A 17,368-nucleotide genomic window follows, 5' to 3' on the forward strand; every position below is an offset into this window, starting at 1 on the left:
TACTCAAACTGCAGTTGGCCATGTAGAAGTCCAGCATCCTTACTCATCATGCCATCTGCTGACCCCCTGATAATCTCTTCTTGACTAGAAAACATATATGATATGAAGTTTACCTCTGTTTGAGAAAACATGATATGCAAATATCTACATTAAAAATTTGTAGGGTAATGTTATTTAGAATTATGAGTGACAAAACACAAAATAAAGTAATAATGGTTGGTATAGTTATTTCATGATCATCAAAGCACCAGGCTTTTTCTCTTATTCCTCCGCCAAGTTAAATAAGTGGCTTCTGCCTCACAGTCCACGTGAACATTCACGACAGCATTATTCATAGTAGCCACAAGGTGGAAAGCCACATGTCATCAACTCAAGAATGGATTAACAAAAGGTGGTCTTTCCACACAACTGAATATTGTTCTTCCATAACAAGGAATGAAGCTCTGATACATGCTGCAGCAGGGATGAAGCTTGGAAGCCTAATGCTGAGTGAGAGAAGCCAGACACAAAAGGCCACATGATGTCTAGTTCCATTATATGGAATATACAGGATAGATACGGAAATATGCAGAATCCATAGAGAAAGAAAGTAGGTTAGTGGTTACCAGTGACTGGGACGAGGGAAGAATGGGGAGTGACTGGTAATATACAGATGTGAGGTTGCTTCCCTTTTTTTTCTTTTGGGTTTTTGCAATAGGGCACATGCACTTGCCAGAGATAGAAGGGAAAGTGAGAAATCCCATCCCCCCCAGGAGGGATGGCCATGCCACAGTCCCTTCTCCTCCATTCTCCTCTGGCATTTTGGGCATGTGCCTGGCTTAATTTTCAAGCCAGCAGGTCTGAGACTTGAACTGGGGCTGACTATATGGAAACCCAGCACCGTGAGGTTTCTTTTTTTGGGGAGAGGTTTTCAGTATAGGGCGCGTGCACTTGCCAGACAGACAGAGAGAGACATAGAGACAGAAAGCAAGAAATCACCCCCCAGAGGGGATGGTCATGCTGCAATCCCTTCTCCTCCATTCTCCTTTTGGGATCTTGGGCACGCACGCACATGCGCCCGGAGTGAGTTTTAAGCCACCAGGTCCGGGACATGAACCGCGGTCGACTACATGGGAGTCCAGTGACATAGCCATTACGCTAACTGCTGCTTGCCTCTTTTTGAGGTAATGAAAATATTCTAGAGGTAGTAGTTGTACCCCTTTGTGACTATACTAAAAACTACTGAATTGTACATTTGAAATGGTGAATGTTATGATATATAAATTGTATCTCAATAAAAATTTTTAATTTACTTTTTTACCCATTTTTATGATTTAGTATGATACATCTATTTTATTTGCTAATCCCTTTTTGTTAATGTTTTTAAAACGAACTGGGGGGGGACCAGCAGGTGGCGTGGTGGTTAAGGTGCTGGACACTCCCATATGGCCGACCACAGTTCGAGTCCTGGACCTGGTGGCTTGCTTTCTCATTTTCTCTCTCTCCGTCACTCTCTGGTCAAATTAAAATAAATGAATGAATAAATAAAATTAAATAAATCATTAAAAAAAACTGGAATATAATACATGTCATAAAATAACTGTTGTTGTATGTTAGTATGATAACCCTTTTTAGGATAAATTCACTTTATGGTATTCTGGTTATTTCTTGCTGATCACAAGCCACTCCAGAATATACAGTATTAAAACAATATTATTATCGCTCATGGTTCTGTGGATTGATGGGGCTCAGCTGGGTAGTTCTCACTTGGGATCTGTCATTCAGTTGTTGGATAGTGGCTGGGCATGGAATCATCTCAAGAAGTGAAGATGACGCTCTCATAGGGCTTGGGACTGATGCCAAGAGCTCAGCTGGGCTGTGAACCAGAGCTCCCACTCACAAGTGGTCTCTCCATGTTCCTCAGACCTCATATGGCCCGCTGACTGGTTTTCAGAGTGTCGCAGAAGACAGGAAGTAGAGGCTGCCAGTTTCTTACTGCCTGGGCCCAGACATTGGCACAAGGTCACTTGGCCCTAACTTATTGGTCAGAGCAGTCACAGAGCCCACCCAGGTGCAAGGGGGGCGGGGGTTATAGACAGAGACTCTGTGTCTCAGGGAAGGAATGACAAATCACATGCAGCTATTATTTTGTTTGTTTGTTTTAGAGGTTTTAGCCTTAGGGCATGTGCACTTGCTGGGGAGAGAGACAAAGACAGAGACAGTGAGAGGAAAAGTGAGAAATTATTCCCTAGGAGGGATGGCCACAATGCAATCTCTTCTCTTTCATTCTCCTCCTGGGATCTTGGGCACACATGCACACGTGCCCAGTGTGATTTTGAAGCCGTTGAGTCTGGGACTTGAGCAATGGTTGGCTGTGTGGCAATCCAGCCATGTAACTGCTACACCATCTGCTGGCTGGCAATTTGCAGCTATTTTTAACCTACCACTTATGATTGTTAAAATTTAACAAATAACAGAGCCAGCAGGTGGCATGGTAGTTAAGGTGCTGGACTCCCGCATGGCTGATGACTGTTTGTAGTCCCAGACCTGGCAGCGGCAGGCACATGTGTATGCATGCCCCAAATCTCCAGAGGAGAACAGAGAAGGGATTGTGGCATGGCCATCCCCCTTGGATGATGATTTCTTATTTTCCATTTCTCTCTTTCTCTGTCTCTCTAACATGCACACCCTATGGCAACACCCCCCCCAAATTGAACAATTAACTCTAGAACTAATTTTCTTATTTTTCTATAACATGAAATAGATTTGACCAACTCTGTATATAGTGAGATGTTTGTTGTCCCAGATGAATTTGACTTCTTTCAAATCGGAGTGGATACTGAAATAACATTTTGTCTCAAAGAATTGAAGGTAACCAAATATTTCTGTGAAATTAAATTCAAATTTTCACTGGTAGTTTTTAATAAAGGATTAAAAATTTTTTTTCTTTTCTTTCAGGGCATGTTGATATTTTCAGAAGCTACACATGCTCCCATCTCCATTCATTTTGATTTTCCTGGGAAGTAGGTCCTTGGGAATTTCTCTGAGCTTGTTTCTTTTCTTTGGTTATATATCAATAATGAAACCTTTTGGATCACTTTGAAATTAATTTACAACTCAGGCATTTCTTTACTAGCAGTACTTATGAAACTAAAATTTTGAAAGATGCTAAAACGTGGCACTTTTTAATTGGGAAGTTGAGAAAGAGATGTTCTTTTGCAGGGTGAAACATAAATTTAACATGGTGCTGAATAAATTACCTAATTATAAAATTATGCATGGTTTAAACAAGTTAAATCTCTACAAAACTATGTACTTTATATATTTCAGAACCAAAATTTCAGATGAGATTGGATTAAGGTGTGTTTTATGAAATTGGACTGAAGATTTCTAGAGGCCCTTTTGGCTCTTAGGACTGTAAATTTGTGAAAACACAAAAAGTCCCTCTATCTACTGTTTCTTGTTATCCGGAATTAAGTATCATTTTCTAGTGTGTTCCTGATACTCATCAGAAAGTGAGTGTCATTTTTGTTCTGACTTTGTCTTCTTAGACCTTTGGCTTTAAGTATTGATGACATGTTACTGGAAGCTAACTTTATCTTGGCTACCTTAACTGATGATCCAAGTAACACATCTTCACCACAATCACTCTGTCTTTCACAGGCACTAAAAAGGTAAGGCCACGTTTAGCTTCTTTCTTGGATGGGAAAAACCATTGCAATTTTATTCTGAAGTAACTCAGTGGCATTCACTTAGGAAATAACTGGGGAGTGAAAATCCTAGAAGATCAGAAATGTTGACCAAATCTGGAGGTGCTGTAAGAGAAACATCATTGATCTTGCATCAGATATTTGGTTTTTCTCTTTTGATCAGAATGTTACAGGACTGTCTGGTGTATCTTTGTTATCTAAAACCCATTTCCATTTCTAGTTGTTTTTTAAACAGTGATATAGTGTTGGGGCCAGCAGATGGCGGTGCTGGACTCCCACGTGGCTGACTGTGGTTTGAGTCCTGGACCTGGTGGCTTGTTTTCTCACTTTCTCTATCTCTCTGGTCAAATTAAAATAAATAAAGTAAAATAAAATAATTCTTTACACACACAAAAAAAAGAAAGAAAAAACACAAAAGAGTGATATAGTGTTAAATTTCACACGACGGTCTATTTGCTATCTAGACTGCTTTCTCAGATATAGGGACAGTCACTGCTTTTCTTTTTCTTTTTTTTTTTCCTTCATATTTCATTTTCTTTCTTTCTTTTCTCTTTCCATGTTCCTTCCTTCCTTCCTTCCTTCCTTCCTTCCTTCCCTCCCTCCCTCCTTCCCTTCTTTCTTTCTTTTACTTTGGAGAGGTTTTTGCTATAGGGTGCGTGCGCTCACCAGAAAGACAGAAACAGAGAGACAGAAAGTGAGAAATCACCCCCCAGGGGGGATGGCCACGCCACAATCGCTTCTCCACCATTCTCTTCTTGGGATCTTGGGCATGCATGCACACATACCCAGCATGAGATTAAGCCACTGGGTCTGGAACTTAAACCGTGGTTGACTACATGGGAGTCCAGTGACATAGCCATTATGCCAACTGCTGGTCCCATTTATTTTCTTTCTTCATGAGCAAGAGAGAGACAGAAGAGATAGCACTCTCAGCAGGTTCCAGTTTTAATGATTCATTTCCAGCCTCAGCCATTCCTGGATTATGGGGACACACATACCTGGCATATTCAGGGAAGCCTCTGGACTTGAACTGGGACCATTCCACGTGGGATTGCCTCACAGATTGAGACTGACTCCTCTCTCTCTCTCTCTCTCTTTTTTTTTTTTTTGGTAAAAATAAACACAAAATGATTGTGGGAAATTTGGAAAATACAAAAAGTGTAAAGAAATGAGACTCACTTATAATTATACCATCTGGAGACAGGCCATGGTTACATGGAGACATCTTGACTCATTGTATTTTCATTTGGGCTTTTTTATTTTGCATATTCTTATATTTTGAAATAAGATGGGGATCATATAGCCTACATGGTTTTGTGTCCTATTTTTTCCTCATAAAATATATTGTGGGTGGGACCAGCAGATAGCGTAATGGTTATGTTGCTGGACTCCCATGTAGTTGACCGTGGTTCAAGTCTCGGATTCAGCAGCTTGAAACTCATGCTGGGCGCGTGTGTGTATGCACCCAAAATCCTGAGAGGAAAATGGAGGAGAAGAGATTGTAGTATGGCCATCCCCCCAGGGGGGGTGATTTCTCCCTTTCTGTCTCTCTGTCTCTCCAGCAAGTGCATGTAGCCTTTGGCAAAAACTCTCTTCTCTAAAAATAAAAAATTATATATATAAAATTATAGAGGGCATGTTGCAGTATCACTGATTATAATTTGAAAACATGGTTTTAATGATGGGATAAAATTTTATCATACCGATGGATGGAAATTTATTGGACTTTTCCCCTAACTTTGTCCTGTTACCATAATGCAAGATGTCTCATGCACATTGGGTTACTTTACTGAAAGATTTGAATCTGTTAAGAGAATTTAATTTCTAGATGATCATGTACATAAACCTTAACTTTCAACATTTAGTTCTGTTATGTTCCCTAAGATAGTGCTCTATCATTGTCATCCCACATTGCTCTAACAGTTACATAACAACGATATTTCAAAGTCAACAGTTCATTCATTTAATCCCTGTTAATTCCTCAGGTCAGATCTGATAAGGTCAAATTCAAAGGCTGATAAAAATGTGACCAGCCAGGCTTCGGAACACATCTCGAGAAAAGTAGCAGCCAAGAGACATTGTCCTCATGGAACTCCCACAAACACCTCTGCCTTGGAAAACTGTGGCAGCCCTCTCATAAAAAGAGCAGATGGAGATGTCACTGAAGTGCCAGAGAGCAGTGTCAGCGACACAGAGGAGGAACCAGGGTGTCCACATTTCAGGAAGGTAAAAGAAAAAGGTTGAGTCGCATCCACATCTTGGTCAAGAATGCTCATCATTTATGTCCTTTCCCCTGTGACTGGCCGCTTCTGAGATCCTGAAAACTAATTTTCTTGTTTTTGTTTTTTTTTTCGGAGAGGTTTTTGTTATAGAGCACGTGCGCTCGCCAGACAGACAGAGAGAGACATAGAGACAGAAAGTGAGAAATCACCCCCCAGGGGGATGGCCACGCCACAATCCCTTCTCCTCCATTCTCCTCTCAGGATCTTGGGCACACACGCACATGCGCCCGGCGTGAGTTTTAAGCCACTGGGTCCGGGACGTGAACTGCGGTCGACTACGTGGGAGTCCAGCAACACAGCCATTACGCTAACTGCTGGTTCCCATTTTCTTGTTTTTTTGATAGTCTCAGGTAGAGAAGTCTATTTATAGAATATCAATACAAAATAGTTAAATTGCTCAGTTAGTCAGTAATTTCTAGCAAAGCATGTTAGGTAGATATTTCTCAAGAATAAGTCATGATTGTTTATGGTGGTGGGTCTTTCTTTTTGCATAGAAAAACACATCATGACTTTTCTGGCAACCCAATACATTCTACCTTTGAATAAAACTAATATGCTAAAGTCATAAAAACAGTGTTCCTAAAATTATTTTTATCTGATTTTATTTATTTATTGTTTTAATAATTATTTTATTTTTTATTTATTCATTCGTTTATTTTTAAATTTGACCAGAGAGAGACAGAGGGTGAGAGAGAGAGGAAGTGAGAAAGCAAGCCACCAGATTCAGGACTCAAACCCTGGTTGGCCATGTAGGAGTGTCCAGTACCTTAACCACCATGCCACCTGCTGGTCCCTGATTTTATTTTTTAAGTTTAGTTGGGAAATCATTTATTTATAGTAGTACAAATATAAATCTTACCCCAAGAAATATCACAAACTCCTTCATAGTAGAGTCCCAGTTAACATTTTCTTTTCTTAATAGCATTTTACTAGACAGATAATAATAAGCTTCACAGAATGCTATAGTGTTAAATCGTATGAAATCTATTGAACATACACATAATTTATTAGAAATGTAATTATTTCAGGCCAGCAGGTGGCATGGTGGTAAAGGTACTGTATTCCCACATGGCCAACCATAGTTCAAGTCCTGGACCTGGTGGTTTAAAAATCACACAAGCCATATGTGCATACGTGCCTAAAATCCTGAGAGGAGAATGAAGAAGGGATTGCGGTATGCCTATCCTCTCCAGGGGATCTCACTTTTCTTTTCTCTGTCTCTCTTCGGGGAGCAGCAGACAAGCCCTATGGCAAAAACCTAAAAAAAAAATAAAAGAAAAGAAAAGAAACTGAATTAGTTCAAATATTGTTAGTCCCTTTTTTTTTTTTTTAAATTACCAGAGGGCACATGTGCTTGTCAGACAGAAGAAAGCACCCCACCATTGGGGCATGCGATACCTTCTCCATTTCTCCATCCTGTCAGGATTTTGGGCACACATACACACATCCAATGTGTGTTTTTCTTTCTTTCTTTTCTTTTCTTTTTTTTTTTGGAGAGGTTTTTGCTATAGGGCATGTGTGCTCGCCAGAAAGACAGAGAAAGGCAGAGAGACAGAAAGTGAGAAATCACTCGTTAGGGGGGATGGCCACGCTGCAATCCCTTTTCCTCCATTCTCCTCTTGGAATCTTGGGCCTGCACACGCCCGGCGTGAGTTTAAGCCATCAGGTCTGGGACTCAAACCACGGTCGACTACATGGGAGTCCAGTAACATGGCCATTACTCTAACTGTTGTTCCCCTAATGTGTTTTTCAAGCCAATGGGGATGGGATTTGAACCATGGGCACTCATGTGAGATCTCACTCACTTAACTAGAATATTAAGCTGGCCCTGTTAGTCTTAATTTTAAGTGTTTAATGTTTTATTCAAATATATTTTGCTGTTGCTGTTGTTATTAGTTTGAAATGTGAGTTTCTTAGAATGAGAAATTTGAAAGAAAATATATTCTTTAAAAGGTTTTGTTTATTTAGTTTTTATTTTTATTTTATTTATTTATTTTTTTTAAAAGTTAGTTTATTTCTTTCTTTATTGAAATTTTACCAAAGAGGGACAGAGAGAGAGAGACAGAGAAAGTGAGAAATGCAAGCTGCCAGGTCCAGGACTCAAACTGTGGCTGGCCATGTGGTAGCCCAGTGCACTTAACCACCGCACCACCAGATGGCCCCATACTTTTATTTTTATTAAAAAAAATTTTTTTAAAGAGGTTTTTGCCTTAGGGTGCATGCCCTTGCTAGAGAGAGAGAGACAGACAGACACAATGTAAGAGAGTGAGAAATCACATCTGGGAGGAAGATCACACTGCAAAATCCCTTCTGCATTCTCTTCCTGGGATCTTGGACACGTGTGTATATGTGCCCAGCATCATTTTTAAGCCACCGGGTCTGGACTTGAACTGCATTTGGCCATGTAGGAGTCCAGTGATATAACTGCTATGCTATCTGCTGGCCCTTTAATTTTTAGATTTTTTTTTTTTAAGGTTTTTACCATAGGACGTGTATGCTTGCTGGATAGAGGCAGAGAAGGAAAATGAGACATCACTTCTAAAGGGGGATAGCCACACTGTAATCCCTTTTCCTCCATTCTCCCCTTGGGATTTTGGGCACAGAAAAATAACATTTTGAAAGTCACCATTTTATGCTACATAAAAGACTTTTAGGGGCCCAATCATAAGGTGGCATGTACTGCTGAGATATCGTGCCCCAGCAGGTGGGACCACATTGGAGGCCCGGGTTTGATTCCCAGTCCAACCTAAAGACCAAGCTTGGTGGTATACACCTATAATCCTAGTGATTTGGGAAGACTGAGACAGGAGGATTGTGAGCTTGAGGCTGGCCTGGGTGACATAGTGAGACTGCCTGAAAAAATGAGTCAGGTGCGGTGGCATGCAACCGTAGTCCCAGCTAGGAACCTGAGACAGGAGGATTGCAATATGGTGAGACCCTGTCTTAAAACACAAATAAACAAACAAAAAATGACTTTTAAGGAAGCATTTGTATAGTAAACTCAACTTACTCAGTTTGATGCCTTAAGTGTTTATTGAGTACCTGTTGTACCCCCAACACAGAACAATTTCTTTTTAGAGGTTTTTGCTATAGGGCGTGTGCACTCACCAGAAAGAGAGTGACAGAGAGACAGAAAGCTAGAAATCGCCCCCCGGGGGGCCAGCCACACCGCAATCCCTTCTCCTCCATTTTCCTCTTGGGATCTTGGGCATGCACGCACATGCACCTGGCGTGAGTTTAAGCCACCAGGTCCGGGACTCGAACCACAGTCAACTACATGGGAGTCCAGCAACATAGCCATTATGCTAACTGCTGGTCCCCCAACACAGAACAATTTTCTCTCCTTGTCTATAAGGTGAAAACAGAAATCTGTGTTCTCATTACTCAAAGGCATTTTCCCTTCTGGGTTTTTTTTTTTTTTTTTTTTTTTTTGCTTCAGGTACTGTGCTCACTGTGCTCACTTTTTCACAGGCAGCAACAGGAAATCATTTTCCTGCTGCTTCAGGCCTCTGAAGTTCATTAAGATTGCCAGTGTCCTTTCTAGTGACAATGACACTTGGACCTGTAAGCTCCATGAGCACTATTAAGGTACTTTGCTCCCCACTCCCTACCATGGCATCAAATCAAGAAAGATTTTCAAAAATAATTATTTTATATATTATTATTATTTGACCAGCGAGAGAGAGACAGGAAAAGTGAGAAAGAATGCTGCCAGGGTCCAGGACTTGAACTGTGGTTGGCAATGTGTGAGTCCAGTGCCTCAACCACCACATCACCTACTGGCTCCGAAGATTTTTTTTTCAGAGAGATTTTCAATATAGGGTGCAAGCACTGGCTGGAGAGACAGAGAGACAGAAAGTGAGAAATCCCCCCCCGGAGGGGTAGTCATGCCGCAATTCCTTCTCCTTTCGGAATTTTGGGCATACACATACTCACCCAGCGTAAGTTTCAAGCTGCTGAGTCTGGAACTCAAACCATGGTTGGACATGTGAGAGTCCAGCACCTTAACCACTATACTACCTGCTGGGCTCAAGGAAGACTCAATTTTTTCTTCTTTTTTAAAATTTTTAAATGCATTAAAAAAATTAATTTCACAGAGAGATAGAAAGCGAGAAATCACCCCCCAGGGGGATGGCCACACTGCAATCCCTTCTCCTCCATTCTCCTCTCGGGATCTTGGGCACACATGTACATGTGCCCGGCATGAGTTTAAGCCACTGGGTCTAGGACTCAAACCGTGGTCAACTACATGGGAGTCTGGCAACACAGCCATTACGCCAACTGCTGGTCCCAGAAGACTCAATTTTTAAAGGTAATTGCTTACCGTAATTTGGGAAACTCCTGCAAAGCTGAAGTTATGTTATGGGCAAGTGACGTAGACCCTAATCTAGGTTCCACCTGAACTACAGTGGGCCTTCTGCTGGGCCTCCCTCCGTTTTCCTCACCCTAGTTCTCTTCCCTAGTGAACTAATGGATTTTACCCAAACCTTCGATCTATAATGAGGCCCAGGGGTTCAGAGCATTGGCTCGAGAGTTCAAGGTGTGTTTACGATGTTGAGTCATTCTGTTAAAAAGCAGACAGCAGACGTTGCCTTTCTCTTTGTCCAAGTCTACTTTGTTCCTTTTGTGACCTATTGGTTTTGTACATTTATTATTGACTTAATTCCTAAGTAATTATTCATCTCTGTTGCTGTTGTAAGTGAGGTTTTCCTGCCATTAGGTCCTTAGACTGTCTGTTGTTCGGGTCTATGAAAGCTATTGTTTTGGTATGTTAATCTCGTATCCTGTTGCCTTGTTGGACTCTTTTTTTTTTTTTAGGGAGAGGTTTTTGCTATAGGGCACGTGTGCTCTCCAGAAAGACACAGAGAGACAGAGAGACAGAAAGCGAGAAATCACTCTCGGGGGGAATGGCCACACCACAATCTCTTCTTCATTCTCCTTAGGATTTTGGGTACATGTGCACATGTGCCCAATGTGTCTCAAGCCATCAGCCTTGGACTCAACTGTAGTCAGCCACATGGAAGACCAGTGCCTTAGCTACTACACCACCTGCTGGCCCCCTCGAATGATTTTCAAGCCTCCAGATTTGGGACTTGAACCATTGTCAGTTATGTCCACATGGCCAGTACCTTAGCCACCAAGCCACCTGCTGGCTCTCACTTTTTTTTTTTTTTGAGAGATTTTCACCGTAGGGCGCGTGCGCTCGCCAGACAGACAGAGAGAGACATAGAGACAGAAAGCGAGAAATCACCCCCAGGGGCGATGGTCACGCCGCAATCCCTTCTCCTCCATTCTCCTCTCAGGATCTTGGGCACGCACGCACACGCGCCCGGCGTGAGTTTTAAGCCACCAGGTCCGGGACATGACCCGCGGTCGACTACGTGGGAGTCCAGCGACATAGCCATTACGCTAACTGCTGGTTCCCTCACTTTTGTTTTTGAAACTTTCTTTTGCTACTCAAAGCATTTTGTTCATACTGGTCATTAAAACAATCACAGAATTATGGGAACCAGCAGTTAGCGTAATGGCTATGTCGCTGGACTCCCACGTAGTCGACTGTGGTTCGCATCCTGGACCCGGTGGCTTAAAACTCACGCCGGGCATGTGTGCGTGCGTGCCCAAGATCCTGAGAGGGGAATGGAGGAGAAGGGATTGTGGCGTGACCATCCCCCCTGGGGGGTGATTTCTCGCTTTCTGTCTCTATGTCTCTGTCCGTCTGGCGAGCGCACGCGCTGAATAACGAAAACCTCTCAAAAAAAAAATCACAGAATTATGTAATCTACATATTTGTTAGTCCACTTAGGAGATGGTGAGTTCATTGAGGGCAGGCTGTCTTACACTTCTCTGTATTCCTAGCTTATAGCCATTAGCTGACATTTTTTTTTTTGAGAGGTTTTTGCTATAGAGCGCGTGTGCTCGCCAGACAGAGACAGAGAGACAGAAAGCAAGAAATCATCCCCCCCAGGGGGGATGGCCATGTCACAATCCCTTCTCCTCCATTCCCCTCTCAGGATCTTGGGCACGCACGCACACATGCCCGGCGTGAGTTTTAAGCCACCGGGTCCAGGATGCGAACCACAGTCGACTACGTGGGAGTCCAGTGACATAGCCATTATGCCAACTGCTGGTCCCTCGCTGACATATCTTTAACCCTGGTTTAGGGTATCCTAAGAAAATTTTAAAATCTCTCCAAGGATATTGCAAAATTCCAAAATAAAATAAATTATAATTTACCTTATTCTAAAAAAGACATATATACTAGGTGTGCTACTTTGGGAACAGGAATTTTCAAAATAAAACAATAATAAGAGTATTACTATAGTCCAAACAATGACCAGTAGCTTTTTCCTCTTAAATTTTCATCAGGTTTAAATAAGCTATATAGTACTCAAGGGTCCAAAAACGGGCAAAATGTGCATGTTAGTATTATTATATGAGTGAGTATAAAGGAGCCAGAGGGAGGGAGGGAGACAGAGAGGTGTTTTTGGCAGGATTTGACTATTGCAGTCCTCTGCCCCAGCCTCCCAGTTAGCTAGGGTTATAGGCACCCACTCCCATACTCGGCCTGTTCAGACTAGTCTTCCATGTGACTCCAACCTCACACACCAGTACCCTACTGCTTGTGTCACTGCAGCTGGGGCCAAATATGTATATTATTTTAGAGAAAAGAGACTTTAGTAATTTATATTCCTACCCCATTCAGATTGCACTTGTAATTTCCAATTCCATGGATGGTCTTACGTCTTCTCCATTAGAAAACTGTTAGACGTGGGGAAGTGCTCCATTATCCAGGCTGTGAGATTTAAAGGCTAAAGAGAAGATGGGACTGAGGGAGGGTAGAAAACAGCATTTCTCCTAAGCCAATCACAAATTCAGGGCAGCTCTCAAAGGTCAAGATAAAGCTAAGTCTCATACAGCACCATAAACACTGTTAAGAGCTATTTGTACACAACTATATCCATTGAACAGACACAGATGCTATATTTAGGTCCTTTCCAACCTTAGGATCATGACCATGGTCAAGACTAGGCCCTGCTTGGGTAATTGAGACTGTGCCTCCAGTTAGTCAACACTAGTGTATTCATTTCCTGTTGCTCCTATAATGAATTTGCCACAAATGTAGTGGCTTGAAACACACAGTGTATTATCTTACCGTTCTGAAGACTGCAAGTCTGAAACGGTCTCACTGGACCAAAGTCAAGGTGTGGGCAGGCCTGCGTTCCTTTCTGGAGACTCGAAAGGCCAATCTGTTCCTTGCCTTTCCAGCTGCTAGAGGCCACCTGCATTCCTTGCTTCGTGTTCCTCTTCCATCTTCACGGCCAGCAATGGCTGGCTTAGTGTTTTTCACTCATTTCACTCTGACCCTGATTTTCCTTCTGTCTCCTTCTTCCACATTTAAGGGTTTTTGTGATCACATTGGGTGCACCTGGCTAGTCCATGTCAGCTATTAGCAGACTCACTTCCACCTGTGCCCTTAACGCCCCTCGCCGTGCGACAGCATATTCCCAGGTTTGTGCGTTTAGCATATGGACATCTTTAGGGGGTTATTATGCTGCCTACCACGGTCAGTATCTCAGCTAATTTGGGGTTTTCTACCCGGGGCAAGGATTCAACACCTGCTGTCAAACTGCCATCTTGCAGAAAGCATCTTCACCTTCTGGTGCAGGGGGATGGTCCAAGAACAGGGTTTATTCGTTAATTCATGGCGCCATGAAACTCCCACAGAATTTATGGAGGGCTGCATGTCCTGGATAACCATGCAAGGGATTCTACAATGAGCGAAACATAGGTCCCTACTCTTGATTATAGACTGGGGTAGTAGGGTGAAGGACTAGGGTGTAAGTGTAAGACAAATTCACATGATTATACGATTTTTTTAAAATCACGATAAGCTCAACATTTTAAAAAACGTTCAGGATGCTTTAAGAGGATTTAAGGTGTGGACTAACGTCATCCAGGAGGTCACCTTCATTTATTTTCAAATTGCCAGAGGGCACATTTGCCAGAGACAGGGAGAGGAAGAAAGCACCCCACGTTGGGGTGTGGTCACGCTGCAGTCCCTTCTCCTTCATTTCGGCATCCTGTTGGGATTTGGGGCATGCACATGCACCTGGCACCAAGGTGAAGATTTGAACTGCATGCATCCATGTGGGATCTGACTCCCTTAATCACTAGGCTTCGGGTCTGGCCCAAAAGTCTTCCCTTTGAACCTGGTGTTTGCGCTGACTGGAAAGAATGAGGCAGCGGGGAGAGGAGTTTGGGGTGTGGCATACGCATATGCAGTGATTGGAGGGAGTCTAGAGGTTTAAGGAACTGAAGGGTGGCCAGTGTGGTTGGAGAGCAGATAACTAGGGTGAGACAGTGGTACAAGGTGAAGCTATAGCAATTGGTGTCAAATCATGCCGGAAAAGTCCTGTAAGCTATGTATATGGCCATTTAAAGTACCTTGGCATTTATTTTATTATATTTTATTGAGAGGATTTTGCTATAGGGTGTGTGCGCTCACCAGACAGACAGAGAGAGACAGAAAGACAGAAAGCGAGAAATCAGCCCCCGGGGGGATAGCCACGCCAATCCCCACAATCCCTTCTCCTCCATTCTCCTCTTGGGATCTTGGGCATGCATGCACATATGCCCGGTGTGAGTTTTAAGCCACTGGGTCCGGGATTCGAACAGTGTTTGACTACATGGGAGTCCAGTGACATAGCCATTATAGCCATTATGCTAACTACTGGTTACACCCTGGCATTTAAAGTATTTGAAGGTTTTGTTTGGTTTTAAATTTTGCTAGAGGGCACGTGCATTTGCTAGAAAGACAAAAAGGGAAAGTGAGAAAGCACCCTCCCACCCCGGGGGATAGTCATGCTGCAGTCCCTTCTCAATTTCTCCTTTTGGAATTTCAGGCATGCACGCACACAAGTCCAACTTTCTTCGTTCTTTCTTTTAAGAGAGGTTTTTGCTATAGGGCGCGTGTGCTCGCCAGAAAGAGAGAGAGAGACAGACAGACAGAAAGCGAGAAATCACCCCCCGGGGGATGGCCACGCCGTAATCCCTCCTTCTCCGGTCTCCTCTCGGATCTTGGGCACGCATGCCGTAATCCCTTCTCCTCCGGTCTCCTCTCGGGATCTTGGGCACGCACGCACGCACACGAGCCCGGCATGAGTTTTAAGCCACTGGGTCTGGGATGCGAACCGCAGTCAACTACATGGAAGTCCAGCAACATAGCCATTACGCTAACCGCTGGTCCCAGCCCCCAGCGATTTTTAATCTGCTGGGTCTGGTACTCAAATCACATAGTCTGCCATGTAGAATCCAGCTGCCTTAAACACCATACTAGTCTTCTTTTTCCTTTTTTTTTTTTTTTAAGATTTAATTTTACTCACTTTTATTATTATTTCATTTGACCAGAGAGAAATTGAGAGAGAGGAAAAGTGAGAAAGCAAACCACTAGGTCTGGGACTCAAACTATGGTCGACCATGTGGGAGTCCAGTGCCTTAACTGTCATGTCACTTGGCCCTCTGACCGAGTTTTTAAAATTTCTTTCATGAGAGAGAGGAACTGAAACAAGTACTCTTGAGAATGGTGAAAGCCATCCTGTGGTCCTCCTCCCAGCTTCCCTGCCAGTCAGGATGACAGGGATGTGCTGGCCAGTGGATGTGGTCAGGCCAAGTCAACCAGGACCTGCATCTGGGCCTCCCATGTGGCCTAGTATCCCACAGTGGCACTTTATCACCTGTGGACCATGGTTGGGCTGTAAAATATCTGAAGGGTTTTAACAAGGAGGGCTGGCGGAGTTGAATGTTGACATGGTAACTTTAGCTGCCTTGTGAAAAATGGGGCACAATGAGGCTCATTGAAGGTAGCTTGGTTGCATCTAAAAACGTGATTCCATAGATGAGAGATGGAGAGACTTGGTGGAAGGGGACCACTAATTTAGGGAGCAAACCCAGCAGGACTTGGTGATGGGTTATGGGAGTTAAGGAACAACATGTTATCATGGGGGACTTAGATTTGGAGAAGCAGGGTTGGGTTTTACTAAGATCATGAGTTTGATTTAGCATATGTTAAATTGTAGATATCAAGTAGGTAGTAGAACTATATAGGTTGAAATTTAGAATCTGACTTTGAAGCTCCCTGGCATATGGATGGAATCTCTTCATCATTTAAAGCAGTGGTTCTCAACCAGGAGTGATGGTGCCACCCAAGAGACCTAAGGCAAGATTTGGAGTCAATTTTGGATATCATAGCTCAGGAAGGGGGTGTGCTACTGGCATCCAGAGGGTAGAGACCAACACTTCAATGCAGTACAGCCCCCACCACTAAGCAGCACCAGGCTCCAAATTTCAGTAGTCTGAGCTGAGAAACGTGATCCTAGGCTGGATAGAAGAGGCCCAGCCAACCAAACAGTTCAGAGCAGTAGGGACAGTGTGGCACGAGGACATCAGATGTCAGCATGAAAATGATGTGTTGATTTTGGGTGACCCCATGTAAGAACAGTTCTTACAGGAAGCGGTGGGATCAGAGCCTTTTGAGATAGGGCAGAAGAGTAGGCAAATGAGAAAATGCGGACAGCCAGAGTGGACAGCACTACAGCAGATGTAGGGAGAATGCAATGAGGTTAGCTTGTGTAATTTAAGGATTCAAGACATTTGTGCACTTGAAAATGCTAACATTCCTATTCACCAGAAGAGAGGCATGGGAATTGCTGGGATGCCAACAGGGAAGGAGGGATTGGCTGTAGGCTAGAAGGGTAGTTTCTGTTATCTGGGAAGGGAAGGTCACTCAATTCAGTAACTGCAGGGGCTCCCTTTGTCTCTAGTCTGGTGGAAGTTTTGATGGCTCAACAAGGGAGTCAGCAGCAGATTACTGATCCCAAACTGAAGATGCTCTTGAACTTTTGAAGTCAGGGAAGGGTCTGGTTTTAGGATTGGGCCAGTAAAGAAGGTATTGGGTATTCCACAATCACTAAAACAGGGATACCACACAGGGGAAATTTCTGACAAGGGCCTTTAATGAGCACGGCTTCTTTGGAATTAACAGCACTTTTCTCCCTCTAGTTTTCTTGCATGTTCTTTGGAGCAGTTTCTTCTGACAAGCAAGAACACTTCAACTACCCTTTCGATAGCCTGGCAAAAGCAAGTGACAGTGAAGAAGACAGTCACCCCACATTTTAACAATTCATGATGGCTGAATTTACCGGCTCACTTGTGCCTCAAGCATGAGTTTTCATATTCCGTGTGTAGAGGATATTGTCCCAGACTTCCCTGGAGGATGGGCTTCTGCTTTTCTAACATCATCACCTACTACACACCACCGGATCTAGAAATAGCTGCTTGTCAAATGCATGTAATTCGCTTCAAATCCATTATGCTACTTTAGAGGCAAAGAGTTTTCTG

At 43.1% G+C, this 17,368-nt stretch overlaps 1 protein-coding gene across 1 annotated transcript in view; it reads left to right on the forward strand.

The window, feature by feature from the left end:
- The window catches only part of RAD9B (RAD9 checkpoint clamp component B), a 30,101-nt gene extending 12,739 nt beyond the window's left edge, over positions 1-17,362 (forward strand). The window contains exons 6-10 of the mRNA XM_027772205.1: positions 2,744-2,850; positions 2,938-3,002; positions 3,531-3,653; positions 5,675-5,915; positions 17,030-17,362. Of these exons, the coding sequence (XP_027628006.1) occupies positions 2,744-2,850; positions 2,938-3,002; positions 3,531-3,653; positions 5,675-5,915; positions 17,030-17,146 (653 nt within the window). The 3' untranslated portion in view covers positions 17,147-17,362. The remainder of the gene's footprint in view (positions 1-2,743; positions 2,851-2,937; positions 3,003-3,530; positions 3,654-5,674; positions 5,916-17,029) is intronic.
- Positions 17,363-17,368: the final 6 nt, after the last annotated feature.

This window comes from Tupaia chinensis, unplaced genomic scaffold, assembly GCF_000334495.1.
Source record: "Tupaia chinensis unplaced genomic scaffold, TupChi_1.0 Scaffold000258_1, whole genome shotgun sequence".
NCBI classification, from domain to species: Eukaryota; Metazoa; Chordata; class Mammalia; order Scandentia; family Tupaiidae; genus Tupaia; species Tupaia belangeri.